The sequence below is a fragment of the Cariama cristata genome, unplaced genomic scaffold (assembly GCF_000690535.1).
Source record: "Cariama cristata isolate BGI_N322 unplaced genomic scaffold, ASM69053v1 scaffold6088, whole genome shotgun sequence".
Classification (NCBI taxonomy): domain Eukaryota; kingdom Metazoa; phylum Chordata; class Aves; order Cariamiformes; family Cariamidae; genus Cariama; species Cariama cristata.
Window position 1 is genome coordinate 1 of NW_009631580.1, and position 17,811 is coordinate 17,811.

The 17,811-nt window shown below is 43.5% G+C and overlaps 1 protein-coding gene across 1 annotated transcript; it reads left to right on the forward strand.

Annotated features, from left to right (window-relative positions):
- Positions 1 to 3,112: 3,112 nt before the first annotated feature.
- On the forward strand, positions 3,113 to 17,162 carry LOC104166161 (cystathionine beta-synthase-like; the record flags this gene model as incomplete). The annotated part of the gene is made up of 12 exons (XM_009706005.1): positions 3,113 to 3,192; positions 4,510 to 4,644; positions 5,188 to 5,257; positions 6,950 to 7,041; positions 7,857 to 7,982; positions 8,682 to 8,766; positions 8,968 to 9,073; positions 9,798 to 9,869; positions 10,729 to 10,863; positions 11,816 to 11,924; positions 15,298 to 15,382; positions 17,041 to 17,162. Coding segments are annotated over 12 exons (1,205 nt in total), but the record flags the coding sequence as incomplete, so codon positions are not given.
- Positions 17,163 to 17,811: the final 649 nt, after the last annotated feature.

The following is a 17,811-nucleotide window of genomic DNA, read 5'->3' on the forward strand; positions in this document are numbered from 1 at the left end:
TGAGCTGCATCCCCACAGCACTGTCTGCTGACATAGCCCTTGCACACCTAGGTTTTCAACAGATTCCACTTGGGTCAGTGTCTCCTCCTTGGAGGGCTGGAGGAAGGAACAGCTCTGCTAGTCAGGGGCCAGGAGAGAGCATCTGATGATCTGAGCAGACTGAACTTAACTCTGGGCTCCTGCATCAAAGCTGCTGTGCTTCTGTTAAACTGCTCTACTGGTGGCGAGGAAACATACCTGGAATGCTCCCCCTTGAGCTAGTTAAATATAAAATATGCTGCCTTCTCTGAGGAGGTTCCTGAGCTGACCTACAAGCTACTCTCCTGCCTGATGTGTTCTGGAGAGGTGTCTTGTCCTGTTCTTAAACTCTTTCCTGGGCATCCCTCCACTGTTGCATTCCAATAGACCCAGGCCAGGCAGATCTTTCTTTTGTTCTTTTGAGCCGGTCCAACCCTTGTTAATGGAAGGTACTGGGATGATGAGCTGGTCACAGGTCAGCTCCTCTGCCTTTAGCAGAAAGCTGGGAAGTTGGATCTGTCACCATTTGCTCAGCAGCTGCTCTATAGGAGGTGCAGTGCAACTGAAGCCCTTGTGACACCTCTTGCCTTAACAATGGCATGTAGTGCAAAATATCACTATATGTTGCATTCCTCCAGTATCTGAGGTCATACTATGATGTCCTGCTTTCTGGGTGAGTACCTGATAATTGATTCTCCTTGCTACAAAATCCAAAAGAGAGAAAGAAGGCAGAACTGAAGGAGATACAGGACAATTACTTCAGAAAGCTGTCTCTCTTCATGTAAAAGGGAAGACCAGGTCAGACAGTAACCTGAGAGAATTGGCTTTTGCTCTAGGGTCCTGCTCAGAGTTTCTGAGTACATTAAATGTGAGAACTAACGTGTTATATTTTTGTCCTCTCTGCATCCCACTTCTCCCTCAGCCAAAGTCCTGTTTTGATGTTTGCTACATTTCCAGGTCGGTAGCAGAAAGTACAAAGTGTTAAAGTTCAGGTCTCAAAATGTTTTGTTCATCGCAGACCATAAGGGAGAGTGCTGGATGGCTTCTATTCAGTCCTTGGCCTTAGTGAGACCTTCATCTTATTTATTTTGACTTGGGCATCCATATTTATCTATAATACACTGGGAAAAGTTTGTGGTTGTTTTCCCCCCCAAATATTTAAATACTACTTTGAATTACTTGAGATGTGAGTTATGCTTCACTTACAGGAACAGTTAAAGACATTTTTTTCACCCCTACGCAATCCAGCACCATGCAGAAACAGAGCCAGCTTTGAACAAGCAAGTCTCTGTGTAGACTGAACTGCCTGTGAGGCGTTGTCATGGGCATCTGTTGGTACTGTGGCTGCTACCCAAAGCAGCAAGGGAGGTGCCATGCAGTCTGACCTCAGACACATACCACAGAATGGTCAGGGCTGGAGAGGACCTCTGGAGATCATCCAGTCCAACCCCCCTGCCAAACCAGGTTCATCTACAGCAAGTTGCACAGGATCGTGTCCAGGCAGATTTTGAATATCTCCAGAGAAGGAGACTCCACAACTTCTCCGGGCAGCCTGTGCCAGTGCTCTGCCACCCTCAAAGTACAGAAGTTTTTCCTCATATTCAGATGGAACTTCCCATGTTTCAGTTTGTGCCCGTGGCCCCTTAACCTGTTACTGGGCACCACTGAAAAGAGTCTGGCCCCATCCTCTTGACACCCACCCTCAAGATATTTATAAACATTGATGGGATCCCCCTCTTAGTCTTCTCTTCTCCAGACTGAACAGACCCGGTTCCCTCAACCTTTCCTCATCACGGAGATGCTCCAGTCCCCTCATCATCTTCATTGCCCTCTGCTGGATTCTCTCCAGTAGTTCCTTGTCTTTCTTGAACTGGAGAGCGCAGAACTGGACCCAGTACTCCAGATGTGACCTCACCAGGGTAGAGTAGAGGAGGAGAACCTCCCTCGACCTGCTGGCCACACTCTTCCTCACGCACCCCAAGATACCACTGGCCTTCTTGGCCACGAGGGCACATTGCTGGCTCATGGGCAACTTGTTGTCCACCAGCACTCCCAGATCCTTCTCTGCCAGGCTGCTCTTCAGCAGGTCAACCCCCAGCCTGTACTGGTGCATGGGGTTATTCCTTCCTAGGTGCAGGACCCTACGCTTGCCTTTGTTGAACTTCATCAGGTTCCTCTCCGCGCAGCTCTCTGGCCTGTCCAGGTCTCACTGAATGGTAGCGCAGCCTTGTGATGTATCAGTCGCTCCTCCCAGTTTTGTATCATCTGCAGACTTGCTGAGGTACGCTCTGTCCCTTCATCCAGGTCACTGATGAATAAGTTAAACAACTAACTTGATCTGTAGCTTATCCAGCAGGGAGGTGATTTCATAAGAGGTGTAAGCTTCTTTTCTATGGGGAAGGCAGTTCTGAGCTTAGCTCTTCAGGTAGGCAGACAGTGACGAGCTGGAAGGCAGAAATCAGGCTGGAGGTGCAGACTTTTAAAGTAGAAATGAGGTGTTTGTCTCTAACAGACAAGGTACTGCACTGTGGTAGCAAGTTGACATAGTGCATTAGAATCTCAGTCACAAACAGCATTTGAGTCATGTCTTTTTTTGAAAAGGGCTTCATTTCAGCACATTGCAAACTAGGGATTTAATGCAGAATTGAGTCAATAGAGGCTCTAACGCTCTTCTGATGGTATCAAAATAATTGCTCTAGTCTTCTTTACCTAACGCTCTTCTGACAGTATCAAAATAATTGCTCTAGTCTTCTTTAGCTTAAATTTCATTCCTTTCCCAAATTACTTCTGTAAAAATGAAGTGGGCGAGACAGGAGGAAGGTGATGTGCCTGTGGTAAAGCTAGCAGTTCGCACATGTCAAGATTCCGCACCCTTGGCTAAACTTTCTGTTGGCTGTGATCCTCAAAGAGCTAGCAGCATCTGTAAATCCAGTTCTTCCCAGTAGCCAGAAACATTCCATTTGCCACCTCTTTAGAGACACTCAAGCCCCTGGTGAAAATCTGATTAAAGCCAGGGCATGCCAAAGCTAGCATTGTGGGTTTTGCTCTTTGTTGCTCCTCACTGTATGCTCTACGTGTCTTTGCTTGCTTCTAGGAATTGGGCTGGCCTTGGCTGCAGCAGTGAAGGGTTACCGCTGTATCATTGTGATGCCAGAGAAAATGAGCATGGAGAAGGTCAGATCTCCTTTTATTTTCAAGAATTTCAAAACAAGAATGTTCGCACTTGCAGAGTTCCTGGTGCAGATGAGTGCTGTGGCTTTAGCAACAAAGGTGTAGGCTATTGGTCTCCAAGTCATCGGCCAGGCAGAACTTTGCTGAGGGGCTGTTGGCGGTGCTCAGAGAAATCCAGGCTGGCTAGCCATGGACTGAAAATGTCTTTGAGACTCATCCCCACAGCATTGTCACTTGGAAAATGGTCATAACTGGTTTAAATACAAATTTCAAGGAAACTTGAGATTTACCTAGCACATTGAAGTGACTTCCCATCCGTGAGTTAGCTGTGCCTCCCTGAGCAAAGGAGGACTAAGGAAGGCAATGCTGAAGCTTTGAATATTCTTCTGTTCTGCACTGGGCTGAGCAAGGCTGTGAGGGAGCCTGTTGAGCTCCCCAAGTTACACTGCCGGGTACTGGTAAGCATCTGAGTTGTGTCACCACAACAAAGGGGAAGGAAAAGCCACCTGGGTGACGTCCACTTACCTTCACTGTGGAAAACACAAAACATCTAGCTCTAGAGCAAGCCCTCTCCTGTGGTGCTGCACCTGCAGCCAAAAGAAAAAAAGAGAGAAAAGATCCCCTGTGTTTCACAATTGAGGCAGCAAATTTTTGTCAGCAAAACCACTTATCTCAGTTCAAATACTTCCAGTGTTCCAACTGAAGAGCAATGGCACAAATGAGAACAATGTCCCTTGAAGACCTGTACCTGTTGCTTGCTCTTCCTTGCTCTGGAGGGAGAGGTACCGCATGGCCATTGCCGTGTGCCAGGCAGCGCCGAAGGCCTCCTTCCCCTCTGAAGACAGGCTTTGCCTTAGCTCAGTGTCATAAGCTTTGGTGCCCTTGTAGCAGTTGAATGGTGTATAGGACCCTGGAGGATCTCCTTTGCTGCCTGTGTAAATATACATAATTTGCACTTAAACATAAAATACTGGGCTTTAGCACTGTTGGAGTGCGGAACATATGTGAATAGCATGAGAGGAGATGGTGTTTTGCCTGAATGAGGCTTCTCAGTGTGTCGTAATAATCCCTACAGGCCTAAAGGCCTAGACTAGAAACAGAAATTTGACATCTAGCTCCCAAGTAAAGCTTAGTTAAGACCAAATGACATGAAGGATTTGGACCCATGGCTCAGCGATGAGGCTGGGGTTTAGGAGATCTGCTAAGGAGGCTATTGCAGATCAGGTAAAAGGGAAGATGTTTTCTTTCCGCTGCATCCCAGTGAAGTCTCTGTGCTGGGAGTGTGTTTTGGGGTTTTGTGACCACCTTTATTTGCTACAGGTGGATGTCCTGAGAGCTCTGGGTGCTGAGATTGTGAGAACCCCAACTACTGCCAGATTTGATTCTCCTGAATCTCACGTGGGAGTAGCATGGAGGCTGAAAAACGAAATCCCCAATGCACACATACTGGACCAGGTAAGAGCCAAGAGGTCAGAGGTGCAAGTGTAGCACGGGAGGAGGTATTGCAGCCTTGTTCCTTAGTGTCCTTGGTTGACTGTTCAACACCCTACATGTGTCTCTGGAGGAGAAGATGTCCCAGGCCTGGAGCTGTAGTTGAGCAATCACCATACTGTAGTTTTTATGGTCAGTAGAGGGAAGCAACGAGCCTGGGTTTACAGAAACTGCAAAGCACCGGGGTGGCTTTTTCCACTGAACTGGCACTCCTCTGCGGAATGAATGGGTACAAGGGCTGTGTTCCTAAAAGAAACTGTCCCAAAGATAGGACTGGCATTGGAGGGTCCTGACACCTGAGAGCTACTCTTACAATCCTCCTAAGGGACCTAATTTATCTCCCCTTGGGCGTTCTGCCTAGGTCCAGATAATAGATAAAGAAACAGTCTGGAAAGAGTATATGTAGCTGTTGTGAGGCTTGGAGAATGTTTTTCATGTTCTTGAAATGCCTCGCACTGAATTTAGTCTTTCTGGTCTACTTAATGGCTATTCTGTCTTTCAATATAGTACCGTAATGCCAGCAACCCCCTGACGCACTATGACACCACAGCTGAAGAGATCCTGCAGCAATGTGAAGGTATGTTCGTTCTACTGTTAACTCCCTCTTCAATGAGTCCCTAATATTCTCTTATTGTTAGGTACTTGGAGAATGAGACCTGAGGTAGATGAGTAATGCATGGATTTTGATACAGCAAATCCCATACATACGCTGTGTGTCATTAGACAATTACCTTATTTCAGTAGTTGTAGTAGTTTAAATGTGTTGGTGTTTTTTTTTTTCCATTAAAGAAGAATGCTTTGGTTTTTAGACTCTTCTGCTTGTGATCAGGTGGAGAAAGCAGTAATGCTTAAGTTATCTTTAAAAAAAAACAGACAAAAAAACCCATAGGTGAACTGATATGAAAGAATAGGTACACTTTTCTCTGATCACAAACACAGAAATAGGTATTTTTACATTCTCAGACCAAATACTCCAATATACTGGAAACTCCTTCACTGAGAAGTCCTCAGGAGCACGAACTGCTCTGCGTTGCAGTTGTCACCAGTAAGACCTTTTTACTCTGCAGCAGTCATTTCAATGTTAGCTCTAGGCAGCTGAGTTGGAGTACCAGAAGTGATTGAGCTGTGGCAGCAGAGAGCTTTAGCTGAGCTAACTCACCTGGCCGAGGAGTTTCTGCTGCGACCCTCTACTAAGAAAATCAGCTATTAAATTCCTTCTCATTAAGGTGAGGACCACGTGAAGGGTTCTCCTCCTTGCCCCCCAAAAGTAACTCTGGCTGTTCAGAGGATTTGACTTGTCTTTCTGTGGCAAACTTTAAGTTTGAGTTAAAATGAGTGTACTTTAACAAGCTACTGTCCCACAAACTGAGAGTCTAGATCAGTTCTGGCTTTAGGCTTCTTGTTCGGAGGACCACCTGAAGGGTTCTCCTCCCTGCCCCCCAAAAGTAACTCTAGCTGTTCAGAGGATTTGGCTTGTCTTTCTGTGGCAAACTTTCTTTAAGTTTGAGTTAAAATGAGTATACTTTAACAAGCTACTGTCCCACAAACTGAGAGTCTAGATGAGTTCTGGCTTTAGGCTTCTTGTTCGTATTTACTTTTCCTCATAAGCCAGGCACTGTTCAGTTACCCGTGCTTGGTGGGGTGGTATTCTTTTGACTGGTAAGCATTTGGTTTTGTGTGTGAATTGGTGACCTTTTAAAACTTTTTTTTAACAAAGCTGTCATGTGGATGCACTGGGGAAACTGTAGGTGGTGACAGAAGGATGAACTATCATACCTGCACTTGCTCTAAGTGCTCATGACCAAAACAGTCTATTTCACATGAAAATGAGAGAGTAGTTGTGTTAACAGTTCTCTCAATGGATGCCTATCCCATACTCTTGGCACTCATTCAGTAAATTAACTAATATAATGGGCTGCTCATTTTAAGTTGGAGAATTAATTATCTGCGTGAGCAAATACAGTAACAGGAAAACTACAGGTGTGAGCTCTATGGGCCACCTCCAGCGGTGTCCAAAGTACAGCAGATTGGTGCCTTGTCAGGCCACTGGACGGACATTTCAAAACCATTGTTGAAGTAAAGGAGGATTGAGCAAGGTGGTCTCAAGGTAGGTCTCATAACAGCTCTTGGGAAGCAAAGAGCCTTGCCCTTTTCTGCCACTTTCTGTGTTTTTGTTGAAGCAAGTCCATACTTAGATGTAAGTGGGTTTTCAATCCATCATTTCGGGGGGAGATTTCACAACTGCCTTCTATCCCTCTCCCTTAAACAGGAAAAATAGACATGCTAGTGGCTACAGCTGGCACAGGAGGTACTATCACTGGCCTCTCTAGAAAGCTAAAGGAGAAGTGTCCAGGTTGCAAAGTAAGTGGCAAGCCTAAAGCGTTTCTCTTCAGCGGGGTGAACCTCAGACTTCTCTATTTGGCACGTGGGTCTCTATGGGAAGCTCTTAGAAAATTCTCAGTTAGAAGGTGGTTTTGAGCAGACTGTCTGAAATCATCATGCTCTGGTCTCACTTGTGACCAGAGTTCAGGTTTGGCTCAGCAGATGAAAACTGGCCCTTGGATCCCTTTATGGGGTGCCTGAGAAGCTTCTTTCTCTGGTGTGTACTGCAGCCTTGTGTTTCCTCTCTGATTGTACCTTCGCTCACTTGTCTGGAGCTGCTGAGGTTTTACCCAGTGAAATTTTCTATGCACACACCAACCTGTGTGTCTACCTGTGTGCCATGTTAGATTTCCTCACAGAAGTTGGAATTGTGTTTCAATTGTGAGTATTTTCCTACGTAGGCAGGGAGTGGTAAACAAAATAAAACTTACCTGCTTACGCTTGGCACAAAATGTATTGGCTGTAATGATGCCTGACATGTGAATGAGGACAATCGTGTTTCTGTTTAAACCAAGGAAAACCCATGTAGAACAAGTGGTGCCCCTCACTTAGTGTCCACAGCCTGTGGAGACAGGATGGGTTGCCAAGGGGCCAGAAGCAGCAAAGCATTTTGCTCACAGGGGAGGTGAAGGTTGCCAGGAAGAAATGAATAGGAGACTAGGTTGCTGTTAGCTTGGCTGTGTGTGCAGCCAGTGTGACACCAAGAGCTGTAATGAGGCCAGCGCTCATAAGTAAATAGCCATGTTGTCAAAAGCAGTGTGTTGTGGTAGCCAAAGTGGAAACTGCTTCTCCAGATTATAGGTGTTGATCCTGAAGGCTCCATCCTTGCTACACCAGAAGAACTGAACAAGACTGACAAGACAATGTATGAAGTGGAAGGAATCGGATATGATTTTGTCCCCACGGTGTTGGATAGATCTGTAAGTCATGTTTCTTGGTTTACTGCTCTTTGCCCTCTGAGATGCAGACGTGAGGTGAAAGGTGGAGGAAAAACTTGGGGAAGTATTTCTTTGAGCTGAAGGGGAAGGGCTAGCAGACAGAACAATTCCTGTTCTTTCCATCAGCAAAAGCAGTCCCGGAAGGCTTCTGCACTGGCCACATTTGTTTTACAATGCTAGGTTGAAATGCTGTGAGCAGATAACATTTTCCTAGAACACAGTACTACTTTTTTTTTTTTCTTTTAAAAAAACCTACCAACCAAACAACAACAAAAAACCCAAACAAACAAAAAACCCAAACCCCAGCCAATCGAAAAAACCAAACGAACGACTCGAACAAAGCACCCCAACACATCCTGGCCAAAAGTGGTATGACTATGTCCTGAGCAGAGCCCCTGGGAAGCCCTCCAAGAGGGGAGGAAACTGATGCTCTCTGTGGCTGTCTCACAACAGCGTGTTCTCACAGCAAGGTTTCAATAAGGAGCCTGTTGTGCTAATGTGATCGTCTTGCCTTGGCAAAAAAAACCCACTTGGCATTTGGAGGATGGAAACCTGGGCACATGGCTCAGTAGGGCAGCTGTTACCTCAAAGAGCATGGGTTGAATTCACACTGGTTGTGTAGCTCCCCTAGCCCTCCTCATTTAAATAGACCCTTGTTTCTGTCTTCCTGCCCTTTCCCAGGTAGTGGACCAGTGGTACAAGAGCAATGATGAGGAGTCGTTTGCTTTAGCACGCATGATGATCCGAGAGGAAGGACTGCTGTGCGGTAAGACCAGACGCAAATCCTCTGGGTATCTCTGAATAGCATGTGGGAGGCTGAAGCCTTATGCAGATCAGGGAGACCTCCTTCCACTTCAGAAGCTGTCTTCCTCACCTTGAGCTCCTCTGCTGTCTCTCTTCTTCTCTTTCTTTCATTCTCATTTCACTTACAGTTTGACAGTTTTGCCTCTGATCTGTATTTTGGCAGGTGGCAGCTCAGGCAGTGCCATGTCTGTAGCTGTGAAGGCAGCCAAAGAGCTGAAGGAAGGTCAGCGCTGTGTTGTTATCCTCCCTGACTCTATCAGGAACTACATGTAAGAACCTGCTTGTTTTCTATCTGAGAAAAGGGTGAGGCCATTCCTCAGTCTTCCTTACAGCAGCAGCGAGTTGAATACATAGTTCTTACAGCACTCAGTTACCCAAGCAAGGAAAGTGTTTGGGGCACAACTTCTGAGGTATCTAGAAAGGGTCCATTTATTGGGGACCATTGGTATTATCCTGTTCCTGGAAGGGTCCCTGTAAGGCCGTCTGCTCTCTCTGCCTGTGCCCGCAGCGGAACACAGCATTACTGTAGCAGCAGCCAGTGTTGGGGTGAGTTTACAGGCGGGAGTGTGAGGGCTCTGAGCTGTGCTGAAGAGTTTCTCTCCTACCGCATTGAAACATATCCCCAAACATGATGTTTTTAGCTGTGTTTCCTGACTTCTGTTGCATCCAACACAATACTAGATGACTAAAAACTGCAGACAGGCCTTGCCTGAGTACAGATTGGCACTCCTCTGTTTCAGGCTGTGTCTCTGTCGTATTGCAAGGGACTGATGTAGGTGAAACTTCTGTTTCCTATGGGATTCCTTTTTCTTCCTATGAGCCTTTCTTCAATGTCCCTGGCTGGTAAGCGTGGATGACAAATGGCAGTGTATTTTCATTTACGCTTTAGCTGTTAGTGGTAGTGAGCTGTAAACGGTCGCCTATGTGTGCTGTTAGGTTTGCGGTCAGATGTTCAGCCTGCTAATGAGCTTTTCACTTTCTGATGCTTTCCAGGTCCAAGTTCTTGAGTGACAAATGGATGATTCAGAAAGGGTTTATGAAAGATGACCTTGTCAAAAAACCTTGGTAAGCATCTCAGATCCATTTGGATTATCATGAGTCTATTCAATTGACTTTAAGGCAGTTGCTAATTTAAAGCTCATTTCAATCTACACTACTTCCTTTGATTTAGCTAATCTTTCATGCTGTTGTGTTGATGTATAATTGCAGATATTCATTAAATCTGCTTAATTGATTGATTTCCTTTATTCAATTAGCAACTGCCTTAAAGTCAATTTAAAGCTCATTTCAATCTACACTACTTCCTTTGATTTAGCTAATCTTTCATGCTGTTGTGTTGATGTATAATTGCAGATATTCATTAAATCTGCTTAATTGATTGATTTCCTTCTTTGAGTTGCATGGCAACAGAAAAGAACTTGGTGCTTATGATTATTTTTTTTTTTTAAATGAAGAGAGTTTTATCTAAAATGAAAAAGTAGTATACAGAGAACCCTTCCGAGATCACGGATCTTGAGTGCAAAGCACTGCATGTCTACATATGTGGAAGGGGATCTTCCCTAAATTGCTACCTATAATGACCGTAAATACGGCTAGCTCTTTGAGTAGCAACACAAAATTTTCTATGTAAGATACAAATAATGAAACTAGGGAGATTAGTACTCTTCACTAACTATCTGTAATCCTAGAAAGCAGATGAAATGAGGAAAAAGGTTTCGATCTTAAAGCCTTCTCACGCTTCAGTGACTTTCTAATATTGGGGAGAAAACTTGAAAGCCTTGAAGCTTTACTGACTCTGGCTGAATCCTGACTCTTCCTTGCAGCCTTTTGTCATTCCTGTAGTGTTGATGGCCCCTGTACATGAGCAACTGGTTCTCTTCTCTCCGTAAGACTTGCATGGGTTTGTTTTTTATTTCATCCTCAGGTGGTGGAACATCAGTGTTCAGGAACTAAGCCTCTCTGCTCCCCTGACTGTGCTTCCAACTGTTACCTGTGCAAAGACTGTTGAAATTCTCCGGGAGAAGGGATTCGACCAGGTACCAGTTGTTGATGAATCTGGGTATGTCCACATATATCACTATTCATTCATATGAATCACTTCCCTCACCAGATCCCAAGGGATGTCTTTTAAATGCTTACCAGAAGTATAATATCCTCTCACTCAGCTTTCTTCTGTTATAGTAACACAGTTCACAAATGTTACCTTAAACATACTGATTCCGGACTTAATATGTTGTCATGCCAGGATTGTCCTGCCCTTCACATAATAATCTTCTAATGATTATTACTATATATTTAGTCTATCTCTGCAGGATAATTTAATTGGTTTTTATAATAGCTGTTTAACAAAGTAGAAATTTGTATTTAAAAAAAACAACCCGAAACCTACACATCTCCATCACAGCTTTCACCCAGTTTCTTCAGAACACTGCACTATAGTGCAATGTTGTCGTGACCCCTATAAACCAGGGTGTCCCCAGCAAGCTGGTATGCCTTATTACCTGTAGGTTTCCTGTAGGACAGGCTGAATAATGGAGAGTTGCTCAGTTACTCTCCGGTTACGGTGCGAACTGAAGGGATTAATTGTTGCAGATCCTTGTAGGTAGAAGGGGAGTGAGCAAAACTGAGGTGCGTTTGTCTCTGGCCATCACACTCTTGAAAAGGACAGATGAGGGTATAAAACAATGAAGTTGTGCTTTTTCAAAAGCTCGCTCAGATTGCAAGCAACTCTCCAGTTGCAAGGACTAGAGTTACAAAGAGCCTGATGCTCAGAAGGGCCAGGCACCCACAGTGCCTGCTGACTCTTCTGTATGAGTCTCCAGAACTTCTGAGAACTGGACTCTGTCTCCTGCAGAGACACAGAATCCAAACATACCGTCAATAAAGTTGCTTTATGCCATGAAGTAGTTGACCCAATTTCTCCAGGCTGGCTGAGAGTGGATGATTTTAGCTACAAGAACACCTGAGGTTTTTGTGTTGTGTAGCCCTATCTTCTCTCTCTCCTTCCCCAGGGTGATTTTGGGCATGGTTACCCTGGGTAACATGCTTTCTTCACTACTTGCTGGAAAAGTTCAGCCTTCTGATGAAGTCAGCAAAGTAATCTACAAGCAATTTAAACAGGTAAGTAGGTATATTCTACAACACCTACTTCTCTGGTTTAAAGTACTGCTGTAGGTGTTCTAATACTACAGTGGCATCAGGTTGAGTAATGTTTACCTGGGACCATACAGAGCAGCTGTTACTGAGCGCAGACATGCTCTAAACTGTCCTAGGTCACTCACTAGCTCCCAGGTTTGTGTTGTGGCTCTTCTTGTGCCCTTCTATTACATCAGCAGGCTTTCTTCTAGCATGCTTGTCCCTTCCTCCTTCCCCCAAAACCCCGGCACAAATCTGGGCAATGTAACTATCCAGGGGAAGAGATAGGAGATGTTGAAACAGCTTTTCTAAATAATTTCTGTATTGGCTAAAAACGAGCAACTGTTTGCCTCTTGTATCAGATGCCTTGCTGAAACAGGGGGATGGCTGCTGAAAGTGGATGTCGTCAAGATATGTCAATTTTGATGTTAGCCACTTTCACCTGTCCATCCAATGTGGTGATACCACAACTTCCCAGCTGTATGGGTGCTCTTCTAAAATATATAAGTATTGTTGCTGTTGCTTTGCTTCTCTTGCAGGAAAAGGTTTTTGTTTTTAACATGGAACGCTTGACCTAGTTCTCACCAGGCTTTTAGTTTCAAAACTGTCTCATAGTAGATGAGGTGCTGTATTCCAGAAGTATATGTAATGCTTCCGATCAGTCTACAAACTACCAAGTCCCTGAGATTAAGAAAGGATGCTAGTTCTTTATAGACAAATGTAAATGTATTTTTTCCTTCCCAGACAGATAATCAAGCATCAGGTGGAAATGTGGTGCGTAACAAAACTGCTTAGTTTGTGTTTTCCCTCACTTGGACACCTTAGAGTTTCCGGGGCTGGTGGTGTACAATCATTTCTGTAGTTACACTGGTGTTAGCTGCAGTAGCCAATTCTCTGCGCTTCTGAGGTTGTGGCTTTTTTCCATGGGCAGCTTGAAGTTTCTCATGCTTCTTCAATACAGAACAGCTTAACCGTTTCTTTTCTATTTAGTTCTGACTTTTTTTTTTCTTGGTGGAGGATGGAATGGGAGTGACACAAAAGTGGTGGTATTGCTAACATGCTAACTAAAAGCATCATTCATTGGTTATTTTCCATTTGAATTGATGATTTAATGGAGAAACATGGTTAAATGCACATAACGTCAGAAGTATTGTGAATTTTACTTTTCTTACCGCTTTAGTCAAGCTTATTTGGCTTGTTTATCGGTGAAATGGGGAAAAGGGATCATCTGTGTCACTGAAATGAGTTAGGATATCCTACGGTTAGGATGTGTACAACAGCATGCATTAATAAGAGGTTGGCTTAGCCTGTGACTACTAAGGCAAAGCTATCTTTTTGGCAACACAGGAAGCTTTCTTCGATGTGATTGCCACAATTATTTTGTGGCGATCTCTTAGAATAGAAGAGCAATTGATACAGCTTTTTTAAAAGTCTCCAGTAGGATAGTACTCTAGGGCTTTGAAACTAGTCACAGGATAATTTGCCAATCCAAACAAGTGCTATGTGTTAGTGGAAAGGAGGGCCATTCTTGTGGAGTCAGATATTAGTTGCAGTGGTTTGGGGTCTCTACCCCTTCTTCTTCCCCAAAGAATCTTTGCGTCAGTTACAAATATCTGCTAGGAGTGGCGCAGACATAGTGTTAGCAGACATCTTGTCTGCCTTTACCAGAAAATAGGGCTGGGGCATGATCTCTGAGGCTTTCTTGTCTAGTGTTTAATTGTTAGTCTGTTCCTTGGTGTGATTTTGGTTAGTGTCCTAAACCATTTAGCACTCTGCTAAACACAAGGGCTGGTGTCCCCAGCATCCCTGCTGGACCAGAGCCTACTTCTGGGGAAGGAGAGAATTCAGTCGTAGGGTCATGAGCTGTGCCATGTCACTTGCCCTTACAGCCAAACAAGCAGTCCCAGTCATGTGTAGTGTAGTAGCATGTGCGTAGGCTAATTGCCTTAAAGACTTAGTAGGCTTAAAAAATGCCTAAACGTGGGAAAACTTGTGGGAAAAATTTTTAGGGAGCTTGAAAGAGCAGTAGTGAGACAAGTGAAAACTCCGTGGGAGTTCTGTTAAATTTCCATTAAGTATTTCAAAACATGTTGATGTCTTCATAGCTGTCCCCGTGCTGCCTGGGCTGCTTGTCCTGGTTATCTTTAGCCTACCTAGTCCCTGAAAACAGATCTATTGATTGTACACCGTTACATGGCAAGAGGCTCTACACCTTCAGTGAGCTTTGAACTTAGGTTCAAAAGTTAGGTTTTGCACGTACATTTGCACAAAACTGGTTGTCCGTGGTGGTGACTGATGGTTGACTTGGTGTGACAGTAGATCCAGATTTCCCCCCACCCCTTGCCTGGCCCACAAGCTTAAGGATTGATGCTTTGGTATGTGCTATAGTCTGCTGGTCCCTTAAAACAGGCTGCTGGGAATGCTTTTGATCTCTTCTAACTCACAGTATGGAGAAGAGAGCTCTGTGTTCCAGTGCAGCCCAACTGTTCATGCTGTGGCATATATTCCTCAGTCACCAGCTGGACTCACTGCAGGATAAAGGCTTTTTTAATCTGCAGTGCAAGACTTTGCTGTAAATTCCTTTAATCCCCTTTAACGAAAGTATGTCACATGGTGGGTGCTGCTGTCTCCTGGGTAATAAAACCTGTGGCTGCTGCTTAGTATGTTAGAGCATGTAGGAAGAGCAGTTCTATGCATTCTTTCAAATGGTTCCAGCAGGTCATTAGCTAAGTGTTTCAGAAGAATCTCTATTCTTTCTGTAGAGTCAACACAGGGTGCTTTCTTGTTTAGTCTTAGCAAAGCTGAACGTCACTGAAAATGAATTCTAATTCTCAGTTCCTTGATTTGCACCTGAATACACTGTTAGCTGAGCAGTCTTCACCTTTGATTTTGGCTTGTTTGGGCTTTTCTCTTCCTCTGCTGCCTTTGCAGATCATATTCACTTCCACAATGATTTGCAGCCTGATTCATTCACTTTTTCCCAGTCTTGCTAGAGTAAAATCACCCAGTATAATGAGTTTTATGGCAACTTCTTTTGTTGGACACATGGAACACTTGACCTTCTTCCATCAGTAACATTTTTCAGATATTTAGTATGTTCAGTATATTCATTATGTTTGCAGAATCAGAATGAATAACTTCATTTTTTTTTTTTTCCCCTATTTTCTGGGAAATTAGAAACAAAGAAAACTTGTCTCTTAAGACGTCCTTGATTTGTTAGTGTTTTACAATAGTTCAGATGGGAGCAGTATATAAATGCTGATGTATTGTTTCTAATACTGCACAAAGTATATGGGGATTATTGACCACTAAACATATAAAGGACTGTTTTATTTAAGTTTTGTAACTCTCTCCTCAGATTAACCTGAAAGACAACTTGGGGAAACTCTCTCATATCCTGGAAATAGACCACTTTGCTCTAGTGGTTCATGAACAAATTCAGTGTGAGTATGATGTACTGCACGTTGTAAGAGGTAATCTTTGAGTGGTAACAAGAAGCAAGAACAAGTGTAAGCGTGTAAATAAGTTCTGAAGAAGCCAAATCCTATTTCTGTGTTTGTAACTGTAGGCTACTAACACTTGTTAAGACACTAGCACTTTAATTCTTGTGGAGTAAATGTTAAATCCATTAATAACCTCACATACTGTAATGTAACTTGCTCCACAAGCAGGCACTGCTCGGAATGCAATGCCTGAGTTCCCTCCACTGTGCAGTGGCTTTGTCAGTAGCAGGAAGCCAATGAATAAGCTCCTGCACTGCTTCTTCCTACTCCTGTCAGACAGCTTCCAGCGGTTCCATCACAGTGAGCATCCCAGGTTAACTACACTTCAATTTTTTGTTTTTCTAAACCAAAACCTTTATTACAACTTCATAAAGTTTACTAAGATGTAGATGTCAACACTGATGTCACCATCTCAAGACAGCTTAATATTTTATTTTCCTGTTTATTTTGTTTAAACTAATGTACTCCCCTTCAAACTCTACTTTTCTTCATCCTTCTCAAAACTCTTTACACTGCCGCCTTTATGAACTGGAAGTTATTAAATAAATCTTCAGAGCTAGGGTATATCAGTGTTATATGTGAATAGTATTTTTTCCTGTTTTATCTTCCTTATACCAGGCAACTTGCAAAATTACAAACATTGAGAAACTAGACTAAAAAGAATATTAAGACTCACCAGATAAATTTATCTAACGACTGTCTTAATTATAACTGTAAATGAAAAATAGTCATCACATTTGGGCTTCTTCCTGATAATCTCCATAAGAATATGCTCTTGACTCTGTGCTGGCTATGTGTAAACCTAGAGTCTCACTGGAAGCTTGCAATGGAACAAAGATTGAGTAAATGAAAAGTCCAGGACAATCCAGCTGACTGAACAAACGGAGTATATAAGTAGGCTGAACATCTCAGTATAGCCAGGCTTTAGGAACAGGGAACTTAGACCACAGATAAAGGGCCAGAGGTCACTTGGCCACTTGGTTCCCAGGCCAAAGGCTTATGCTCACAATGAAAAAAACTGCTTGAACCTACACTCTCAATGCGGCAATGATTAGACAGTCAATACGGTTTTTGGATCTGAATGGGAAAATGTCATATTGTGGTGTTTTTTATACTAATTCTGTATCCAACAGTGGTGTAGGAAGATGGTAGTGTTGCTTGTCCCCCTCTAGTGGCCCCTGGTTCTACCGAGATAATATCAGTTTGCAGCTGTTTCAAGTAGAGCCACAGAAACTAATGTATGAGGAAAATGCACTTTATAACAGGATTTGGTTTGAATTTTCTCCTCAAGAAAAATAAATCTGATGGACCCTTATACCTCCTTCCATAATGTTTCAGTTTCTATATCCCTTTTGTTGAGGAGCCTTTCTGAAATGAAAATCCTTGCCACATCCCATGGGACTGTTGGTCAAGATGCCATTTGGGTCCTGGCTCAATGTACAAGAGTCATCGGTGATAACCAACTCCACCAACAGGCCCTGACACGTGGAACTGGGATGCCTTGGCACCTGCCTTTACAAACTGTGCCATTAAAACCAAGCAGGATGGTGTGGTTTTGTGCCTCCTAAAGCCAGAATCCCCTCTTTGTTTCTGTGTAGATCACACTGATGGTTCCTCCAGTAAGCGGCAAATGGTGTTTGGCATCGTTACAGCCATCGACCTGCTTAACTTTGTGACTGCACGAGAACGGGAAAGAAAGTCCAACTAAAGTCAAGTAGCAACATGGAGCCTCTTCAACAACATTTTGCAATCTCCAACAAAGAATCAGTTTTTTTCTTGGCTAGAATGGTCTGTCTTTAGGGTGTTGTGGGTTGGTTTTCTTTTTTTAAATTCTGAAAATAAGCAGTTAGCTATCCTGATGTCAGCTATACAGCCAGTGCATTTTGCTGTATTGCACAGCTTCTGGGGACTTGTTTCTTAATCAGGTTACACGATATGTCCTATCAAGACAATTTATTTTTTTACCTATATATATGTAAAAATATTGCTTAAATTAACTGGTATGTTCCTTACTTGTTATGTCTAAAGTCAGGCTTTCCAGAACATTGTTTCAGATTCATAAAATGTGTTGAAATAAAGAGTTACTGAAGCAGAGGCCCAAGAGAGCTCTGGAAAGTTTTGGATATTTTTTTTTTTTTTTTTTGTGCAAGGGTGTTAAGTTAGATAATACCTGTGTGGAGACAGAAGTGGGACACTGGGACATGGAGAGAAGAAAGGGGGGATTCTCTTTTGGTGACATTGGAGGAAATTCTGAGGGCTGGAATTGAGGCTTGTTTCAACCAGCTGCTCTGAGGAAAAACTGACTTGAGTGGAGGCCTGACAGTGAAGTGAGAAACATAAACTTGTGACTTTGTTTTACGCAGTGCACC